Source organism: Lithobates pipiens, unplaced genomic scaffold (assembly GCF_037356315.1).
Source record: "Lithobates pipiens isolate NorthernLeopardFrog02 unplaced genomic scaffold, aLitPip1_a1.2 Scaffold_19, whole genome shotgun sequence".
Classification (NCBI taxonomy): Eukaryota; Metazoa; Chordata; class Amphibia; order Anura; family Ranidae; genus Lithobates; species Lithobates pipiens.
Genome location: NW_027507764.1, coordinates 327,039,958 through 327,063,671, shown reverse-complemented (window position 1 = coordinate 327,063,671; position 23,714 = coordinate 327,039,958). Strand labels below are relative to the sequence as shown.

The window sequence follows — 23,714 nt, the reverse complement described above, 5'->3', positions numbered from 1 at the left end:
TTTTAGAAAGTAGACATTCCAAGGTATTAAGTAAGTAGCATGGTGAGTTTTTTTAAGTTGTAATTTTTTCCCACAATTCTTTGCAATATGAAGATTTTTTTTATTATTTGTTTTTTTACAAAATTGTCGTATTGTCAGGTTATTTCTCACACACAGCATATGCATACAACAAATTACACCCCAAAATACATTCTGCTACTTTTAGGAGCATAAATGACATCTAATTTCATTCCTACCTATCACACTTTTGAAGGTCCTGGAGCATCAGGATAGTTCAATTACCAACAAAATGACCCCATTTTGGAAAACAAATACCCCAACGTATATTCTATGAGGCATGGGCTGCAAATAGGTACTCTGCCACTCTGATGGGCTGCAGATAGGTACTCTGGTACTCTGATGGGCTGGTGACAGGTACTTGAGTACTCTGATGGCCTGGTGACAGGTACTTGAGTACTCTGATGGCCTGGTGACAGGTACTCGGGTACTCTGATGGCCAGTTGACAGGTTCTCTGATGGCCTGGTGACTGGTATTTGGGTAGTCTGAAGGGCAGTGATAGGTACTCAGGTACTGATATGGACTGTGACAGGTACTCGGGTACTCAGATGAACTGTGACAGGTACTCAGGTACTCAGATGAACTGTGACAGGTACTCATCTACTCAGATGAACTGTGCCAGGTACTTGGGTACTCAGATGGACTGCGACAGGTACTCGGGTACTCAGATGAACTGTGACAGGTACTCGGGTACTCAGATGGACTGGAACAGGTACTCGGGTACTCTGATGGGCTGTGACAGGTACTCGGGTACTCTGATGAGCCGTGACAGGTACTCCGGTACTCTGATGGACTGTGACAGGTACTCGGGGACTCAGATGGATCGTGACAGGTACTCAGGTACTCAGATGGACCGGGACAGGTACTCGGGTACTCTGATGGGCTGTGACAGGTACTCGGGTACTCTGATGGACTGTGACAGATACTCAGGTACTCTGATGGGCTGTGACAGGTACTCAGGTACTCTGATGGGCTGTGACAGGTACTTGGGTACTCTGATGGACTTTGACAGGTACTCTGATGGACTGTGTGTGACATGTACTATGAGGGGTGGTGACAGGTCCTCTTTATTGGGGGGGGCAATCAGTGTGATTGGTGTACACTGTAAGCGGTAACAAGATGTTACCGCAATCTCCTCCTCACACACAATCGTTGTGTGAGGAGGAGAACCCGGTAACATCTCGTTACCGCGGTTTGTTTACATTTTAGTGATCAGATGTGAAACGATCACAGCCGATCACGTGGGTAAACAGCTAGCCAATGGCTGTTTACCAGCATCGGTGAAGAGCAGTGTTCCCGGGGAACATGTCGCCACTGACGTGCACGCGCAGCTCATGCGCCGTGCACAGTGGGGGTGTGATCATCTGTGATCAGCCATGACTTCATCACAGCCGATCACGTGGTAAACAGCCATGCGCAATGGCTGTTCACCCCCTTCGGTGCCGAGTGGTGTCTCCGTGACACGCCGCCACCGAAGAAACAGGGATGCACATGCACGATCGCGCGCATTCCCTGTTTAAATGGGAGGACGTCATATGACGCCCTCCCGCCACAATAGGTCCGCCGCCTGGCTGTCATTTGACAGCCAGCAGTTGGGAAGTAGTTAAGGGGATCATGTTGGAATGGATGGCAGGCGGGTGTCAGCGGACACATCTCCGTTGGCATCCGCCTGCCCATAAAAGTCAATAGGTGGCCCGTTCGGATCCGAAAAATGGACAAGTGGATACAAGCGGGCCGATCACGTGAAAGGGGCCTAACAGATTAACAAACTCAAACCCTTTTCAGATGAGCAACAGATCACCTAATATAAATAACTGAGTTATGTCTCTGCAACATTGTATTGATTCTATATAGCAGTTCACTCTTTGCAAAGGCTGATTCATTACAGTGTCAGTGGGGAGTACAGGAATCTCCATACACTTTGTACACAGTACAGAGGTCTCCCTCATGTTATTTCCTTCTCTGGTCAAATGTTTTTAACTCATAGTGTTAGACTATTTCCTCTCTTGGTCAAATGTTTACTCTTCTGGTCAAATGTTCTTAAGGCTATGTTTCCCATAGGAGTGAATTAATAGGGAATTGTATAATTGCCCTGCAAAAATTAACAAATACAAGCTGATATTTCACACATACATATTTCTAACCATACAGGTATTATTTGTGACTTTTGTGTGAATGCGGAGACATTCACAAAACAAATTTTTGACTCATAGGACACTTGTGACCGGGGCTCATTCTCACTGGCCTCCTGCATTTTGCTGTGTTTTCAAATCAAGACCCCTAGAATATACATTAGGCCTAGTTAATTAAAATACCACTGTACTGAGACAATATGGAGGCTGCATATGCTACCTCACCTTCTTAAAATTATAGTTTGTGGAGTTTCATGCTGACCCAAAGGCTTCATTATTTTCAAGTATAACTTCACCCTCCCAGTCAACACTGACAGTTTGTAATCATTATGCCGTTAGCATTGGTAAATAGATACCAAAAGAGTATCATATTTACTTGTTTTAACCTTTTTTTAACATTTTTTCATTTTTTTTTCTGTTTTCCATGCCTAGGCAAATGATGTCATACATCCCAGAAGTTTTCAGGAAGGGAGGAGGGGTTTTCTTAGGTAAGCACACCCTCCTGCCCTCATGCTTAAGCTAAGGGCAAATGTATTCCAGGAAGTAATCTTCTGCCCTTTCTCAAGATAGCCACAGCCAAAAATGCTGGGGGTGTTTTTCAAAGTGATTTCTCAGTGAAATAAAGCTTGGAGACATGGATGTATGGGTGCTTTGCTTTGAATTTAAAAAAAATTATGAAATAGCGTTTTTGGTTTGTGGTGCTCAGGTGCAGTGAAGTTCTGCTTTAAGTCAACCTTTTGAAACAAGTATGCAGTTCAGGTTTTCCAGCTCTACCTTTGTTAATCTGCAAGCACGTTTCAGGGCAGTTACTCATGAAGTATTGAAGATGGGTACAGACAGGCATCTACAGTAGTATTCTCATAAGCAGTTCAGCAATGGCAATTATTTTTCTCAGTAAAGGTGTCCTTTATTTATATGGTGTTTGAACTACATTGCGTTATTTTCAAATTTTTCCAGAACAATATTCCTCTGAAATGTACATTTCCCTGTAGTCTGCAGATGCTTGCGCATTGCATTGAGGGATGTAGGAGAGCATGTCCCAGCTCTGCTCTCAGAGATGCAAGCTAGTATTCGCATATTGAGTAATGTGGGTCCAAGGACTCCATTGGGATAAGCTTTGGGTCCAAGGGCTCCCAAAATAAACAATGGTGCATGCATCTGTTTCTAGGTGAGTCATTTTAATGTTTTATTATGGGTTTACTATGGTAGATATTAGACAGAGATACTGTATGCCACTAGGTGGTAACTGGAGCCAACTGAACGTAATGTTTTGGATATGGATATAGGAATGTGCAGATACCTCTAAGGTCCATCCCCCCACATTACTAGTGATCCATCACTATTATAGACAGCCTCTCTGGCTACTAGGAATGTTCAGGAGGTAAGGAGGGCCAGGCAATCTTTAACACTATCAGACAGCATTAAAGCTTTGCCTGTCAGATCTGCCTGAGGTATAGCTGTGGCAGGTATGTACAGCTTCTTCTAGGTGCTGGTACTTCATTAATACAGCAATTTTCTCCCCTTCACCCCAGTGACAGAGTATCTTTTATTATTCCAGCTTTTTTATTACTAGTAGGCCTTTAAAAGATTTACATCTACGTGGGAAGTAAAATAAGCAGTTTTAAAAGTCAAACCATCATTTTGCTAATACCTGGAGAAAACTTCCCTTGGTCTTTGGTTAGAGCCACACAGCCAAGCAAAATTCTGTTGTCTATATTACATAACGGTAAATGCAGCCTCTCCGTATTTGCAAATACAGCAAATGCTGAAGCTTTTCTCATCCGTTATTTATGTAATATTAACATATTATTTATGATTACAGTTTCATGGAGTCATGCAGTGACTATGGTGCTATTGTTTGTCACTCTGAGTACGGTATACATCATGCACAATGTGCTACAGGAGACTCACATAACGCTAACGGATATTGCTCTATTTTTCACTGATAGTCTTCGGCTTTCCACTTAAACAGTACAAACTACCTTTGGGACTCTTTAAAATAAAGAACAGTCCCCGAATTATTTAGTGTCAAAGACAATCAATTCCAGGTTTCCGCTGTTTGTAGTCATATTAATGTAATTACAAATGTCATTTTCAGAGTGAGAAATTTTTCATCGAAAGCTTTGGCAAACCTATTTCATTATATAATCTGCGTCACTCTCATAGAATAGCCTGCGTAGGAGACATGCATGTCTTAATTCATTAGTATGAAGATGACCTTATAGTATAGAACTGGAAAAGCTACAGGGGCCTTGGAAGCCTGCCACCATTTGGTATATATAAATCCTATGTTCAGTGCATATTCTGAGCAATTTAATTAAAACAGAAATAAAATGAATTTACAGCAGCAAAAAATTAAGTGCTATGAAACTGTGAGAGGTGCTTTAGGAAAGGTTGAGATTATAGGTCTATAAAACTGTTTTTTTTTAAAGAGAATTTTCAAGGCAGTGTGAGCGTAAAAGGCTTTTCCAGTTAGAGTTTCATTAATGCCGATAATACCATAATGAGCGCCTGATGCTGTAAAACCAACATTGAACTTTGGAAAATGTCGGTTGATTAAATTCCAAACAGGACAACAATAAACAGTTAGTTTCCCTTGGATAGAAAATATTGCTTTGATATTTTTAAAAGGGACCTTGCTTTAGACCCCATTCACACCAGGGTCATTTTGTAGGCGACCTGAAACAGCCGCTGCTGTGTCTCCAGTGTGAAAGCCTCGAGGGCTTTTACACTGGAGCGGAGCACTAGCAGGACGGTAAAAAAAGTCCTGCTAGCAGCATCTTTGAAATCAATGGGGCACGGCGGCTATTTTTTTGTTTTTAGCCCTTTCTCGGCCGCTAGCGGGGGGGCTATCGGCCAAATAGCCCACAAATCCGATGGTAAGGCGCCGCTAAAAATAGTGGTGCTTTACCGTCGATGCACCTCCCACCCCAGTGTGAAAGGGGCATTACAGTCACATTAAAGAAGACTGTTAGGACACATGCGCCATGGAATACCTTTACAGAGATGTTTGACAGGCAGTGAGGAGGCAATATGTTGCCTCCTTGCCACTTGTTATAACAACTGCAATGTGTGCAGCTGTGAGACAGGTGCACCATGGCCTCACTCACTTGAATAGGTCTCATTTGGTGGGCAGTAGTGCCTGCCAAATGTAAGAGGGACCGTTGCATGTGTACATCCCCAGGAGCTGCCTTTTACAGCTTATGGAAAGCGGGGGGGGGGGGGGGGGGCTGTAAAAATGCATCTTAGCCAGGTAAAACCACTAAATCCTCTAATTGGTATTATCCAACAGTATATCACACTACCTCTGCTACTAACAAGGCTAAAAGGGTTAGCGTTCTGCTTCATACGTCAGTTCAGAGGCACTCCCATGATATCTGATGCGATCAAGATGACAGAGCTCTTTTCCTTAAGGGTTGATCAGCCACCAATTGTGTACATTAGCAAATCTCTATCTGCCAAACACAGTTCAGGTACCTTTTCTTGCATCAATTTCGGAGAAGCTGCAGGAGTTTTTTTTGTAGGGGGGGTCCTCATTCTGGGAGGAGATTTCAACTTTACTTTAGACCAGACAGTAGACGCGTCTTGCGGAGCATCTCATATCTTGCTTTCTGCACTTAAAAGACTCAAAAAAAATTAACGAATCCACCAGCTGGTGGATGTTTGGCGCGTCCTACACCCAACACAAAGAGCCTATACCGTCTGCTCTCATGTCCACCACAGTTATGAACAGATTTATTTTTGATCCCACATGCTTTCTACCACAGGTATGAAGTACTACCATAGGTGTCACTACAATATCATATCACGCCTCAATAAGGCTCTATATATACATCTCCTGTGGGGGCCTGGCACCAGCGACTTAATGACACACTGCTTCAGGTTCCGACAATCCAGGAGGAAGTGTTACAGGAACTCAGCCTCTATTTTCAGACTATGATACCACATACTCTAGTCCCATAATCCTATGGGAATCTCATAAAGCTTACATTCGTGATGTCCTGATGAAGATCGTCTCCAGCCTGAAGAAAGAACGAATTGCTCATAAAGGAGCAGCGCTTTGCTGATATTGTATATGGTACATAAGCAGTCTTTGGCAACATCTGCTCTAGTGGAGTGGGGATGCTTTAAATCCACTGACCTGTTCATAGTCAAAGCTATGGCAGTGTGCTGTCGGCAAACATATTACAAGCACTGTAACAAATTCGGGAAATTCCTGGCACGCGCACTTCGAAAGCAATATGCCCGCTCTTGCATCTCAGAAATTCTAGATGATAATCAGACCAAACACTCTCACTCACATGCCATTGCAAAGATCTTTCAGAACTATTATGGGTCAGAAATATTATGGGACCTTGATGTGAGTGTTCACCCTGATCTTACAAAGAGGTCCTTGGATGCTATTAAGACATACCTTATGTAGGCAAAACTCTGTCACCTACCATCAGAAGCGGTACCTCATTTCAAATATTCCAATCACTAAGATAACATTTTACTGCAATGGCCCCGACTAAAATCGGTAAGGCGCAGGACCTGTCAGCTTTACATTGACATACTACAAGATTTTCTGACAACCCCTGACGCCTTATTTTCTGAGAGCATACAATGCCCTCGGACCAGAGACGTGTTTCCCTTTGGACTCATTTTGAGCCCACACAACTTTAATAGCCAAAGAAGGTAAGGATCAGTTGCTATACTCCAGTTACAGGCCCATCTCTTTGCTTAACATTGACCTCAAATTGTTTACCAAAGTATTAGCTAACAGACTAATACAATTTATCCCCAACCTTATTCACCTAGATTGGGTGGGATTTGTCCACACAAGAGGAGCACAATACAATACCTTGAAGGCCCTATCTCTAATTCAGCTCGCTCAGCCCAGGTTGACTTCTCTGATGCTATTATCCGCAGAAGCAGAGAAGGCCTTTGATGAGTGAGCTGGTCCTTGATGGAGCAGACACTGCGTCATATAGGCTCGAGAGACAGAATGTTATCCTTGCTGACTGACATTTATTCCCATCCCATGGCACAAGTTTAAATCAAAGGGGAACTCTCATCGCCTTTCCTATTTCAAATGGGATGCAGCAGCATGCCCCTAACATCAATTATATTCATCATGACCCTGGAGCTGCTTCAGCATTGGATCCAGCTCAATCATATCTGGCCTAGTAGTACAGCCTGGCTTTCATCTCAAAATTGCCGCATATATGGATGATCCTTTATTTTTTATAACAAACCTGCTTGTGTCACATCCAAACCTCCTAGAGAAGATGAGCTGCTACAGCTCCTTCTCCAACTTTAAAATAAAGTATCAAATATCGGAAGCCCTCAATATCTCCCTCTGGGACTCAACGTTGCAGCACTTACAACAGAGCTTTCTGTTTAAGTGGTCTAATTCACACATTAAATATTTTGGAATTCACCTCCCTGCGAATTTATCGACGACCTTCCAAATAGATTTTCCTCCTCTTCTTTGGTCAATTAAGAGATTTAATAGCGTGACATACAGGGACGTTCTCCTCTTTTGGTTGCTGTAACATTCTGAAAATGAATTTTATGCCATGCATTTTGTATCCCCTCCAAGCCCTTTCAATCTATGTCCCAACCTCGTTTATTAAGACTTTGAACAGGCAGTTTTCAAAGTTCATTGTTCGATGTTCAACCGTCACATCTTCCTTACAGGATTTTGAAGCTGGAAGCACCCTTCCTCCAGATTTTGTTGGATACTACACCGAATGTCATTTAACCAGAATGATAGACTGGTGTTGACATGATCAGTTTAAGCTGTGGGTCATGATAGAACAGGCTGCATCAATAGTTCAGTTTATAGTGCTCCTGATGATGTCTCCATAGACCTTAAGGCCCATCCAACCATTGGAGCTACTTGAAAGCTTTGCAGGAATGTATTTCCCATGGATGAGAGTTTTGAATGTCTTTTCTGACTGTTCCCTATCCTTGGAAAACCTTTCTTCCAACCTGGTCTGATAGACCCTGCTTTAAAAAGCTTGTGGTTGCCCGAGTATTTTAGGCTCAGCAAACCATGGAGAACTCTTGGCCCATGATTGATATGTTGCCCTTTCATCCTCAATTTCAGTCCTTGGACTTATGGTGAAACCCACAACTTTCTCATTTCCTAACCACACTTTCTCCTGCGTCAGCATTTAAATGGGACCTTACCCCCTTTGAAAGAGAGTGTGTGGCTGTCACCCTGCTGAGACACTCTATCTCGCTCATGCACAATATCATCAATGCTCCTCCTGAACTGATCAACTAAATACTTTTTCAGAATTTTCTGGGCTGAAATAAGACAAGTCTTTCAAAAATTTACAGAACACTAAATAACCCTGGACCCAGCCTGGTTCCTTCTGCACCATCATTCCATGCCGTGGAAAACTTATAAGCAATCTGTGTTATCCTACTTGTTTAACGCAGCCAAAAGCCACATACCTTGTCTCTGGAAACAGACTCGACCCCCTTCATTGCTACAGTATGTGGCTGACTAAGGCCAAGGAAATAAACAGAATGGAAGATCTTATCTCTTTTGATCGAGGTACTCATGACAAATTTTTGAAGTGCTTTTTCTGGCATGAATCCTATCCACCTTGACCCCCCTTTATGTTCTCTTTCCACCTTCCCTTCCCCATATACCCCCCTTTTTTTGAGTGTTCATAAATAGATTGTAATTGTCCTTGCTATGCATATAAAAGAACTGAATTCTGTTGCCTAATTAAAGTGGTAGTAAACTCGCTGAAGTTTTTTTTTTTTTCCTGACCTGCACCGCATACTAGCTCATTATGAAATACTTACCTTAGAACGAGGCCCTGACATCTGGCCTGATCCACACCGAGGGAGCTGTCATGTTCCCTCTGCGTTTCTTCCAGGTATGATGATATCGCAGCTCAGGCCACTCACAGCGCAATATCATCATTCCCGCGCATGTGCATGGGAGATTTCTTTCCGGCAGGATCCGGTGTCTGCCGGACTTTCAGCCCTGAATTCCCTGTGCGCATGTGCCGCTGCGGTCAGCAGCGCTTTGCAAGGGGAATATCTCCTAAACCGTACAGGTTTAGGAGATTTTTTTTACCTACAGGTGAGCCTTATTATAAGCTTTCCTGTAAGTAAAAGTTATAAAAATGACTATACAACCACTTTAACCATTTAGCTAAAAGGCTAAGGAAAGTTACAGTCCACCAGTTGCATGCTCATACCTTGACTATGCTATACTACTTGTGGATTTTTATCTGCATGTGGAATTATACTGCAAGTTTCTCACAATGTGTTTAAGTAACTCCCGATGACTGTTCAATTGATCATGTTGTTTGTACGTCTGTCTTTTGATGTCTACATGGTTTATATTGCATACTATAGATAATTTAGAAAGAGAGTATACACAAAATATAGAAACAAAAAATGCATCTCAAAAAGTGTTTTTGGAACCCCCTAAACACAAGTGTAAATGAACCCTTAATCCATTAATACATTTCTACTTCAACTTTATAGAGCTACCATTAATATTGTATGCCCCTGCATAGGCCTTGTTTTTGATTGATTTATTACAAGAGTAAATCATGTTAATTTTTTAAAGAAATTTTCACTAATGGTGAAAAAAATATGGTGAAAATTCACTATGCAAAAAATACCCAATCTATTGCAAGAAAAATGAAAAAAATAACAGATATTTTCTTACACATTATTAGATGATTGAAGTTAGCACAGCTTCAACACATTCACTAAGCTAAGTGAAAATGTCCTTCTAAAATAAAAATTCCCTTGCAAAGTGAACATGTTCTCTTTTAGGAAATCACCCTCATTTCATTACATGGCAAGCAGACCAAGATCCATGCTGCAGCTGAGCTATCCAAATGAAGAACTGTGGTCTCCTAGTAAAAGGAAAAATGTGTCTTTCCCCCTGAAAAGTCTTGCAAATACCTGGTAATTCTACCAGTGTAGTCCATCTGACGAGCTTGCTGTGATGGGATAACAATGCACTGCACTGCTCCTAAAATCCAAAGCCCCCCTATGCAGACTGGGTCAGCTTGCTCTACAGTGGGATGAGAAGACATTGCAGGGGGCATGATTATCAGCATTTTCACAGTTAATTAATGGGCATGTAGCTTGCCCCACCAAGTCCTGCCCACTATATTTTTGCTCATGCCGAATACTTTCAGAATTGACAGGACTGCCTCTGCTGCTGAAAACTTTCCACTGTGAGGTGCAGTGTCTGGGAGCAGCAGCATATATATATATATGAGGAATAAAGAGAGGAGGATTTGGCTCACCTAAGAAGTGGTAAAAGACATCTTTTTACCTGATTAGACTGCAACCTGATTAGACTGCCACACAGGAGTCTATAGATGTACCTTAAAGTGAACACAGAAATATGGAGGCTGCTATCAGAAAAAGTTAGTTTGCTGGCTCTTCTGTTAATTAGGTGGCTTCAGCTCTTTCTGAGTCATTGACCTAGAGCAAGTTTGAAGATCATAGCAACTTGCATAATCAGGAAAAGGTCAACAATAGCAGCCTCCATATCTTGGCAGTACATTAACATTATGTGAATGCTTAATTTAAACCAGTAGTGAGCAAAGTCAAAAGGATGCCATGGGTAAATAATTTTTCCCTTACACGCGGAGTGGGCAGTGACATATAATGTCCACTATAACAAAACCCCATAATAATTCATGTTACATACACAGTTTATATCAAAACAACGGCTTTATAATTATTTAAATAAAACAAAAATTACACTGAAATCATACCAAATAGCTGAAATTAACACTGATCAGTAGATAACATGTATGGTCTCATTAATGGTAATAATACTGCTCATATCCCAGTTTTGTTTTTATAACATTCAGAACAAGCCTGTCCAAGAGGTTTCATTCTTGTAACACATTAGTCAAATTATACAGCAACAATATTACATTTTTTTGGTGTATATAAACTGCAGGATGTGTATCCTGTTAGGTCTCTTACGCAACTTCTAATACTACCTCACCTAGAACAATAGCAACTGTAGATAATGTTCCTGTTCCTACTCTTGCATTTTAATGTGAAACTTCCTGATCAGACTCTTGTTACAGCTGTATAGAATTCTACAACACTTTCGGTGATGTTCAGTACAGAGACAATGTCAACCTATTTTTGTATTTCACAAAGTTTTACATTTGACAGCTGGTATTGCCTTCTCGCAGCTGTTAAAGGGAAAAGAAAGGATCTTTTTCTAAGTGATTCAGTAACAGAAATATCAGAATGTGAAAAAAGTCCAGGTGGGTCTTCTTTTCAAACTGAGACACAACACATTCAGAGGCAAAATGTCAACGGTGAAGCTTGCCAAACCAGTGAGTTCTAATAGATTTGCTCATTACAAGTTAAAATAACATTAAATATCCACTTTCAGTTCTTTCGTTTGCTTAGATCCTTTTGATGACTTCATACATAACCACTGGGTAAAGAGGAAGACCCTCTTAAAATGGCTAAGTAGATTTTAAGGCTTTTAGCCAAACCAATACGGCTAATATTTAAAAATCTCCAAACATCATAATCACATGACATTCAGTGGGTTCAATTGCCATTGGTGCACAAAGGAACACGTGATTGGTTATGGTAACTGAAACAAATAGGTATTTTAATGAGAGTAGACTGTGTACAAATATTGCTCTTCCTCCCTTTCCTAGTGTTTATAAGACTGATTAGATAAAAAGGGTTGACTAAATTGTGGTAATATATAAAAAAGCAAAGCAACAAATGAAAAAATGCCTCTTGGAAGCTCATAAAGTCTACTATAAAAAGTCTCCGACAATAAATCTGCACGATTTTCAAATATTAAACAACTGGATGAGCAGATGGCTCAGGTAGAGAGCCACCCATGTAGGTACTCCTCATTTTTTTAAATGCTGTTTTCTTTTCCAAAACTGGAAAGCAAAAAGGCAATATATTATGAGTCTTTGTCACTGTCTGCACCACTATACATATCTGCTAGTTTTTTAAAACGTGGCCCCCAGTCACTCAGATAGTCATAGTCCTGATCACCATCTGTAGTGACAGATTCCAGGGAACTTAGAGACTCTGCCACTGAACCATTGCCTTCATATGCGTATGTTGCTAAGGAGTCATAAGGGGGCGCTGTTGGATCCAGGTCATTCTCCTTTAACCTTTGGTTGATGAAATCTCTGACATCAGTGTTGTCTCTTGCCGATGGAGTTCGACGTGGAAAAAAGAGTGTTTCTGGAACAATATCCCTGCGCAATTTGCTATCTTCTATGGCTTCAGGGTTCCTCAATGTACCAATATCAAAGGCTTGAGTGTCCTCCTCTCCACCTCCTTCATCATTGTAACTCACAATGTTATCCCTTATGTCTTCTTTAGAAACAATCAAAGGTTCTTTCTTTCTCTGTCGCCTTAAAGCAGCAAATAGGACCACAGTTACTGCAAAAAAACATGAAACAAGAGTATATTATTCTGTCTTGTATGTTATGCTAAATATAAAAAGAAATAACAAAAGGATTGCAGATGCATACACCTCAAGGGCATATAATGAATTTGTCCTTTTTTACTAAATGCTTTTCAGAACTGTGTTTTCTACAACAAAAGACTAGCAAACAAAACATAGTTAACTGTAGTTATCTATGGTTGTTTAGAGACACAGTTGTTTTTTGTAAAGGCAAATAGGCTGTTCACTTTGCAAGGGGATTTTCCCTTAGCTTAGTAATTGTGGTTGAGATTTACTTTACAAGAGCACCCACCCAATTGCGTGCAAGGGAAACAAAGAAAAAAACTGTATTTTTTTTTCTAGAGCATGATTGGATGAAGGAAGTCAGCAGTTTTTACCTAATTAATATAACTAAGGAAAATGTATTTGTAAAAAGAAAAGGATCTTGGAAAGTGAACAACCTACTTGTGTTTAGTAATTCATAACCCAACTGTATTTCCTTTAAAACATACCCTCAACACTCATTTCTCATTGGACACAATGAATGCACAAATAGAACAGGTAAAATAATGATTTGCATAGTGTAAGGGTGTTAATAACCAGCTAAAAAAAAGTCATGGCAAGGGAGAGATAGAGTAGATTCAGCAAAAGATTGCTTAAACTTAATTTTATCCAAGTGTGGCCATGGACAGACAGACATCTCACTAGAGTGTGGGTTAGGGAGACACTTCTACATCCTAATAAATGGTGGTACCTGCAATTATATACCTTGCAACCCCACCAATAATCAGACATATAAATCAATGCAACAACGAGTATTTTTGTAAACCCCAATAATTAATTTCTCTTTTTCCTTTTGGTCTGTAATTATGCTATTGGAAGCATTTTGAAAATATACCTGTTGATACATTCAGTAAACCTTTCCCAGTGTAAGAGGGACCCTAGCTTATTTCCAACACATGCAGCTGATTCTGTCTTTACATACAGGGTTGCAGAGCAAGTTTTGCCACACACACTGTTCAGATACATGGATATTGGTCCTAGACCTCTCCCCTCATCCTAATCACTGTACCATTAACCCCTTCTTACCTGGAGCACAGGTCTATTTTTTAAAAGTTGTTCAGACAGAAGCTCCAGACCTCCCAGGGTCCATGAGCCACAAGGGGCTGGGCCACCTGAAGCATGGTACATGAGGGTGTTCTCGCTCACCATCAGGAGGGGGACTCCTTTTCCTCCATCACCATCTACTCCAGAGCCAACCATCCACTCCTTTTCCTTCACCACCACCCACTCCAAAGTCGACCAGGTTTGCATTAGTAAAGCACACCACTCTTCACCCACGGGTACTTAACACACTACATCCATTAGAACACCACTCAGAGGCTTCTTGTTTCAAACGTAATCTCTTTACTTTCAAGTCATATAACAACAGTGCACAATAATAGTAATATCTTTTCCAAACAGCCTGTAAATCAGTGTAAGAACAAGGTGGTACTCAAAAGATATCAGTCCATAACTTGAGTTCCCTGAAACATCCTCTTCTCCTCAGCTGACCTCTCCTTTCTAAGATGCAAGGCCATATATAAAATGTCACCCAACGTCAGCACTCCTCCACTAAGAATAGCAACCCTTAATGGGGGAATCTACCTGCCTACACCTTTTTTCCTGATGCAGGCTAAATTACTTTAGAATCAGAAATCTGGGAAAAGAAAAAATGCCAGTAGTTAAGCAATAGGGAAATGGAGGAAGATTCATTACTGCTGACCATTCTTAATAACCAGCTGATGAAATATCAAAAGACTGGAACAACATATGTAAAAAACATTTAGCACAAATAAAGAAAAGCAAAATAATTTTAAAGTATGTAGACCTGTCTTTAAATTATCTTACAAATTTATTTGTATCCCAAATGAAATGCCTTGAACTAAATCAAGGTACTTTTTATAAATTGCTTCAGTACTAGCATTGCTCCTAGATCTTTTTATTATGTTTTGTACGCGCCAATATATTGCCTGGTGATCTTGGAATACTGTTCCATTGTAGCTGTATTTCATACTTAAGGCTTAATTACTGAAATCCGTGCATGTGTATTTTGACTTACAGAATGCAATTGCCCATGATGAAGTGGTAAATTACTTGCTTTATTTGTTGTGTTCTACACTTTAGCACGTTGCCATTACACCACTAACAACTGGTATAAATACATACTGTTCTTCTATTTCTATTTCATTTAATAATATTATTGTGAACTCTTTTCTTTAATATTGAGTGTTGAAAAATGGCGATTTAAAGAGCTGCCAGCCAAGAACTTACCAACAGAGTTGAGTTTTTAGCTGCTTTTCATCTAGACAGAAAGCAGAATGACTAATGGCATGAAAGCTGCAACATAATTGTCCTATCGTACTTAAATTGGTGCATTGATTCAAAGGAACTGCACAGGAGACTTAAAATAGACTATGGTATAATTACACTGCTCTACTGAAACAACCCCTTACCGTAAATTATGCAGAAATTTTACAGAAGTCTGGAAGTACAGCACTGGTGATTTCTGTGTGGTTCGTTTCTAGGAGGAAATGGCTCTTAACGGCAATAATGCAGCAATGAGTCTTTTGGAAGGATTCCCAGCTAGGTCATTTTTGGATGCATTCCTTAAAATTCATCATAGTGTTATATGGGTAAATAATATTACATTAGAAGCTATTGAAATGTTATTAATGATATACTTTGTCATGTTGCCATTTGAGTTAAAGGATCACTATTGCAAATACACTGTCTTTTGATACCGAGTTAAGGCTGAACTCTAGACAAAGAAATCACACAACAATGCAGCTTTGTATTCATAAATACATCATTAAAATATTTTTATACAGCAAATAGCCTCAAATTCTCTGTGCAGTAGTACTTAGACTGGGAGAAGAAGAGGCAGAACTGGTAGCCAGTCAAGTGAACTGCATGCAAAAATGCTTACTAGAAACAACCTGAAGAGAACCTGGTGCGCCGTGAGATGACCTAATCAGTCAGATGCGCTTTCTTTAGTGCCTGAAAAAACAGGAGGCAGGCAGGGTGATGGCAGCATTGTAACACATTTTTTATTTCGTTGTTTGTCTAGAGTTCAGCTTTAAAATATTGTGGTTTCACATGCGTTTAGTTCTTTTCACATTTTCACTCTGTAAAAGCTACCCAGCAAAAATACCAGCTAAGTAAGTTTGGACAAACTACACACAGATAAGGGTGTTCATGATGGCCACCTTTTATTACCATGGTTTAAACTTTTACAAGAAGAAAATATAATTATTTCCTACTTTTGTCACTGTCACTTTTGTTGGATAACTTTGGCAGCACGTAAAAAGGAAATTTTATATTGAATATTGTAATTGTATTTGTTTGTAACTACATACATTGATCAGGATACAAATGGAAGAAGTCAGTAAAACACTACTGACTGTTTGGTGCTATGGCCCTTTAAAATTACCTATGGCAGATTAAAAAATCCCCAGGCAGTTCCTAATAATGCCACGTTTACAAAGTAAGCATTTAATGTATCCAATTAAAAAGTAATTATCTCCAGTTTCTAGATAACAAAACTGGAAGTGATTAAGTCCAGCCAAAAATGGATGAAAATTTCCTTCCTGCAACCACGGGTTGCAGGAAAGAAATTAGTTTGATTGCCCCATCAACACAGACAGTGTTGACAGGGAATACCTCCCAAGGTGCCATTGGGGTTGATTTACTAAAATTGGAGAGTGCAAAATCTGGTGCAGCTCTGCATATTAGTCAATAAGCTTCCAACTTCAGCTTGTTAAATTAAGCTTTGACAAAAAAAACGTTTACACTCTCCAATTTTAGTAAATTAACCTTATTGTTTTCCCCAGGAGGATGGGGGGGGGGGGGCTGGGTTGGGGCGGTATAAGCCATCCCTGCTGGGAGAACACAGTGATTATTGTTAGCGGCTATGACAGTTGCTAGCAATAATTGCTTGTAGAATCCGGCAGGTTGGTTGTACCCAAATTGATCGATTGATACAAATGGCTACATTCATCCATCCTGCCCATACATGCTTTGAATCTTGCCCAGCTTAGGACCTTCTCTAACTTGACAAATAGAGACAGGCAGGGTGCCTGTCCCTGTATATAGTATAGCAGCGCAGCATATTTGCCCTCTCCCTGTTACTGGTTTTTAACCACTTGGGTACCGCGCTATTGCAAAATGACGGCAATAGCGCGGACCCACATTTCCGGGACTACGTCTATTGACGTAGTCCTGGTTACGAGCGGCCTGCGCGCCCCCTGAGGGGCGCGCGCGGCGCGCTCTGTGATCGGCGAGTCCGTGAGACTCGCCTGATCACCGATCCGTGTAAGGGGTCGATCCCGACCCCTTATCACGTGATCAGCTGTCAGCCAATGACAGCTGATCATGTGATAAAACGGAGCCGGTAATCGGCTAGTATTCCTCCTCGCGCTGACAGCGCGAGGAGAAAAAAAAAAAGCCGATCGCCGGCGGCCGTGTTCGGGACATCAGTCCCGATCACGGCCAGCATATCCAGCGGACACCTGCCCCCTGCCAGTGCCCACCTGCCACCCGCAGTGCCATCCTGAAATAAAGTAAGTGCCCCCCTGTCAGTGCCACCCAGCAGTGCCCATAGTGCCCACAGTGCCACCCAGCAGTGCCCACAGTGCCACCCAGCAGTGCCCACAGTGCCACCCGCAGTGCCACCCGCAGTGCCACCCACAGTGCCACCCAAAATCTGCCTCAAAGGTGCTGCACCCCAGTGCCGCCCATCAGTGCCCAGCAGTGCCGCCCATCAGTGCCCAGCAGTGCCGCCCATCAGTGCCCAGCAGTGCCACCTATCAGTGCCACCTATCAGTGCCCATCAGTCCCATCTATCTGTGGTACCTATCAGTGCCCATCCGTGCCACCCATCCGTGCCACTTATCCGTGCCACCCATCCGTGCCATCTTATCTGTGCCCATCTTTGCCCATCAGTGCCGCCTTATCTGTGCCCATCGGTGCCGCCTTATCTGTGCCTATTAGTGCCGCCTTAACTATGCCTATCAGTGCCCACCAGTGCAGCCTATCAGTGCCCACCAATGCAGCCCATCAGTGCCCACCAATGCAGCCCATCAGTGCCCACCAATGCAGCCTATCAGTGCCGCCTAATCAGCGCACTTCAATGAAGGAGAAAAATGACCCGTTTGCAAAATTTTATAACAAACTATTAAAACATGATTTTTTTTTTTTTTTTTTTTGCATCTTTTTTTGTTTGTTTAGCAAAAAATAAAACTCCGAGCTGTAACTAAATACCACCAAAAGAAAGCTCTATTTGTGGGAAAAAAATGATAAAAATTTCATTTGGGTACAGTGTTGTATGCCCGCGCAATTGTCATTCAAAGTGCATCAGCGCTGAAAGCTGAAAATTGGTCTGGGACTGAGGGGGGTTTAAGTGCCCAGTAAGCAAGTGGTTAAGGATGTTATATTGGCTAAGGATCTGCCCACTGCCAGCTGTCAAGGGGAGCAGACCTGATGGGTAACTAGTGTACTCCCCATGAACAAAATTCCCCACTGCTGCGATGTCTGACAGGTGCAGTGCCAGGGAGGAAATACAACTCTGCATAGAAACCAATCGGCATTAAGGTTTTATTGCAAAAGCTTAATTGAACAAGCTAAAGTTAGAAGCTGGTTGGCTACCATGCACTGCTGCACCAGATTCTGAGTGCACCAGTTTTAGTAAATCTACCCCACTGCCTCTCCTTTCCAACATTGCTATCCATTCAAAGCTCATATCTTCATCTTTTCTATATGCACTCAAAGAGGAATAGCTTTGGCAACATCAAATAAGAAATCTCCCCACCACCAAATTGACTGAATGACATAAATGACCTTCCTCTGTGGTCTCCTGAACCATGGGCACCTCATTTACAATCTAGTTATTGTTATAATTTGGCAGAATCCCATGAACTGGAGTACAGGCTTTTAACATTGTGTTTGACAGTTATATTTAAGTTATCCATTTTCATTTACCAGCTGAAAACATATGCAGGTATTTGTCAATCAGCTTTTATTAGGAAAGGAAATCTGAAGAAGTCCTCATACCGGCTGATGAAGCGTTCAGCCCGGTATTTGGGATAACAGGTCAAAAATAAAAATCACAATCTATTCAACGGGATGGGAAACCATCAAATGTTGACCCTATCTATGAACAGATGGGGGCCAGTAAATACATGAATAATCTTCTATCCATGTTGTTTATTATAGTTGATGTGGTAAAATTTTGAAAAAGAAATAATTTTCTTTCTATACAGATGATGATTATTGACATACTGATCTTTATTATCTAAAGATTGATAAAATAAATGGTTCTACATGAATGTGTTTTTGTGATAATTTCCTAAGACTGGCCAAAATCATCATTTCCACAAACGCAATAGAGCACTTCTCATTTGCGGCCTATACGGGTTTAGATTACATCCAAAGCTTCCTACGTGACAGTTTAAACATGTCCCGAATCCAGTTACTAGGTGATGCAGCAGCCTCATAATAGAAAACATTTTTTTTTATTTACCTCACAAGTAAGGCAAATCTTCCATCATTTGTATCTCCATCTTTCATAGACTGCAGAAAACAGTGAGCTACGTAAAGTGTTACTAAACCCAGTTATATGAAAATAGTTCATCTTCCCCCTTCAATGCCCACAGCTTATAAATCTTCTTTTTACATTAAAATACTGCCACTATATACCTTTTTGGATGATCTGTATACCACAGTCACATGATAAACTGCACAGTTTCTTCAGTGCTGAGACGTCAGGTAGAAGGAGATTTCCACTACAGTCTGTATATGCTCCCACATGTGTGATGGCAATATCATGTGATCTGGCTATCTCTGAGAACAAGTAAATGTTCTCTCCAGCATAAAATACACAACTGAGCATGTGCAGGTCGGCTACCCTGCCTGTGCTGGCCTTCCCGAGATAGGATCTGTGCATACAGCATAAAACAGCCTTTTTACACAATGCAGAGGATTAACCCCTTAAGTTCCACAGTGAGTACAACAAGCATGCTATGCTGCATATACAGACTTATTTTACTGTTGTGGGTTTAGTATCACTTTAACAATCACTTACTGATTGATAAAGCTATGGGATATTGATTTAGCATTGCCAATTCAGATAACCATGTCCCCTGCAAAACCTTTTCATGTTTACATACTGCAATCAAACAGAGCCTATGTAAGCCTATGTGAGGGTGACAACACTGCTCTGATTTTAGGAGCAGTGCAGCAGCATTGTTACTGCGTTGGATCTCACTGGCAGTCTCAACAGTTATTACTTTACAGCGTAACTAAAAAAAAATGGTGATGCAGATGGACTTACAATTACTGTAAGTGCTTCAACACATATTTTTTATTTTTTTTTTAACAGGAGGTCATAGTTTTACTGTAAAAATTATTATAAGAAAAGATAGAGAGACACATTCCTGTCAGGACATCATTTTTCTGCCAAAAGTACTGCACTGGGGTTGCCTCAATATTCAAATCTCCTATCAGATGTGTTCAACATACAGCTGGTGCGTCCTTTAGCCCCAGTCTCCATTTGGTCAGCTTTCTTTGGACAGCAGAGATTTTCTTCTGGATGGGGGCTTTGGCAACAATATGTTTGTAAGCTAATAATGGCTGTATAAAATTGTCCTCTGACACTATTCATATATCTCTTATACCCCTCATCTTTTCATAACCCTGAAGAAGGAAAACGAATTTTCTGAAATGCATTGGGTTCTCTTTCCCATCAACAAACCATCATCCTCACATGTTTGTCTTTTGTGGGGTTTTGGGCTGATACAGCTGTACAAATATTCAGAATACTGCTATATTAAATATTAAATATTGATGAGCCATTCACAATTCTGCCCCGAGCGACATCACCAATCTTGTCTCCAAATATCACCCAAATTGTCCCCTCCGCTCTTCACAAGACCTGCTACTCTCAAGCTCTCTCCTCTCTTCCTCCCATGCTCGTCTCCAGGATTTCTCCAGAGCCTCTCTCATCCTCTGGAACTCACTACCTCCACCTGTCTGGCTATCCCCTACCCTTGCTAGCTTCAGGTGATCCATGAAAACTCATCTCTTCAGGAAAGTCTATCACAACTCCAACTAATCTTCTACCACTTCCATCAGCTCATTTCCCACAGTTACAACCTTTTGTACCACCTGCCCCACCCTATTAGATCGTAAGCTTTTCTGAGCAGGGCCCTCTTAATCCTCTTGTATGTTATTGTATTATAAATGTATTATCTCCTTTTTATATTGTAAAGTGCTGCATAAACTGTTGGTGCTATATAAATCCTGTATAATAATAATAATGAGCATTCTGCTACATTTACAGCCATAATAGTTTTTTTTATAATAGCAAGTTTTAGAATTTGTACAAGTAAAGATTGTTCTGGTAACTTCTTAACAGTTGTACTGGGTTGCCTTTAAAGGTCTCACTATTGGGGAACTATGTGTTTATTTAATTCTGACAGGGATATTGGCAGTACTTTTTCTTATGCCTCAGGCTTAACATACAAATTATGCATGTTATGTGAGCATCTACTGCGTTTAAAAAATAAAAAACACTTGTATCGATTTCAACCTGATAAGAGCAGACTCATTGTCAAGTGCTAAAACAGGCCAGGAAAAATCTCACACAGTACTAGGATATAGCTTTAAAAACTTAGGAGTCAGTGCTCCAAAAAAAGTGGGAGCTGTTAAATTGTGCTGGATATTGGGTATCGCCTAAAGGAACATGGTTAAAGTGGTTGTAAACCCTTACATATACCCAGTAAAGTGACAAGCCACAGGTGATACCCAGAGAAAAAAAATCCTCCTACATAAGTTGTACCTGTTTATCTGCTACCACCTATCCTCTGCAGCCTTCCAAAATATAAATTTTACACAGCAGCTCTCAGCTGCAGAAGACAGGGGGTGGGGTCTGATGTCACACACTGTAGAGTTAGAGCACAACTCTCCATGAAATCTGATTGGAGGGAAGGGACACACCCCCTCTAACAGGCTCATATAGAAAAACACAGAGCTGCGTCTATGATCTCTGCTGATTATAATGAGAAGGCATAGTGGGGGGGGGGGGTGATATTGTTGATGACGGGGGGCAGGGTGGGTTTGATGATGATGATGAGGGGCAGCACCAAGGGCAGTGATAATGATGATGAAGGGGTAGAGAGAATGTGATGATGATGATGATGAGGGGGTGTGTGATAACGTTAAAGAGTGTGATAAAGTGTCTGTGTGCTGAGATGCCAGGGGCACAGACCTTTAGGTGTGGTCACTATAATAGTTGCAGTACCTGAAATGAGCGAGAGAGGCTGGGAAGAGGTGACCACGGTTCCCATAGAAAAGGACTGGCCTGGTCACTAGGGACCCCACATGCCACCCTCACCTGGTTGACATCATCCTTAGCATTGATCAGGATGTCATGGCAGAGCTCTTGCATTGTTGGCATGGCTGTTGGCTGAAAAGATCTGACCTCAGTATGTGTAGCCACTAATTAACAACAAAATTGGTGGGAAAGAGCAGAGGAGAGGAAATAGCTCACAGTGAAAGCTGACAACACTGTGTCCAATATAAATGAATGGAGAGAAAGGCTCAGCACAGTAGCACCTGGAACCACCTAGTGACACTGTATACACTGGGCATGAATGGAAAGCACAGGCTGGTCCCAACGGCACCTAGTGGCACTGCTGACCAGATCATCAGAGAGTTTTTAAGCCCTGAGTTAAACAATAACGATTTACACAGTTTCCATTTACTTGCATATGGTATAATGTAATGCACAAAAAAAAAAAAAAAAACTTCCAGTGGGAAAGACTTTGTCTTTGATGTTATGTTATGCTATGTTACATATAAAAATTCAATTTGTGTGGGATTCTAATTCTATACTCAGGATTTGATGAATAGATTTTAGGGTGGATATCAACGGTTTTGCCAATTAAGACATGGGAAAAATAATATAAAATGCATTTTATTTTTTTTCCATTTATTCTGATGGATTTAAAGTGGTAGTAAACTGCGGTTAAAGAGAAAAAAAATCCCCTACAAGGCAATGTCATAATGTTCTAGTATGCATACTGGCACATTATGATAGAAGTGATTAAAACAAAGCCCTCCAACACACGCTGTCAATGCTGAGAGTGCTTTCATCTTCGCTTGGTCTTCCTTCCGGGTTCATGGCCTCGGGTACGGGCTCTGAAGGAACAACACGGTATGTCGTACCTTCTGAACGCATGCCCCGGTGACGTCACCAGATGCATGCACTCTGAATATCTCCTAAACAGTGCAAGTTTAGGAGATATTCACAGTACCAACAGGTGAACCTTATTACAGGTTTACCTGTAGGTAAAATATGAAAAAGTGGGTTTATTACCACTTTAACTAGATGTTTCGAAAATAAAAATGGGAAGGGGTACAGTCAATACATTGTACAGATGGTATAGAGTACAGCAACAGTATGTTCGAGCACTGTATGTTTGAAACCAGGCATGGACTGGCCATTGGGACTACAGAGAGTTTCCCGGTGGGCCGATGGCTCAGTGGGCCACTCAGGTGCAGTCCTGGAGCCATTCCTCTCTGACAGTGAGTGATCACGATTTCACTCCTGTCAGGAGGAACTGCTTCCGTCATATGCTGGAGAGAGCATTAGGCTTTCTGCTCCCTCCAGCCTGCAGGGGGAGATAGACGGCCGGCAGACTTTCCTTCCTCTCTCCCCTTATCACATGTTATCACATGACTGGAGCTGCTGATGGGAGACTCTGATGTAAGGGGGCTGCAGATGGGACTCTGATGTCAGGGGGCTGCTGATGGGACACTCTGATGTAAGTGGGCCGGTCTGGATGAAGTCGAGGGCCAAATTTCTGTCCCAGTCCAGCCCTGTTTGAAACCCCAGTTAATTTGTCACGTAGATGTAATAGCTTCACACAATGTTGGCAGCTGTGTTTAAATTCAGTGTATATGAAGTTTCATGATAGCTTACACATATATGATGCAGGGTGATAGGAATAAAGCTAGCCATAGACGAGTCTGATTTTTTCGTTCAACCAGCAGGTTA

General features: G+C 41.4%; 1 protein-coding gene across 2 annotated transcripts in view; it reads right to left on the bottom strand.

The window, feature by feature from the left end:
• Positions 1–10,883: 10,883 nt before the first annotated feature.
• LOC143996781 (cadherin-6-like) overlaps positions 10,884–23,714 on the bottom strand; it is a 495,985-nt gene continuing 483,154 nt past the window's right edge. For both annotated transcript variants that reach the window (XM_077492041.1, XM_077492042.1), the window contains exon 12: positions 10,884–12,615. In XM_077492041.1, coding sequence (XP_077348167.1) covers positions 12,125–12,615 — 491 coding nt within the window. In that variant the 3' untranslated portion in view covers positions 10,884–12,124. The remainder of the gene's footprint in view (positions 12,616–23,714) is intronic.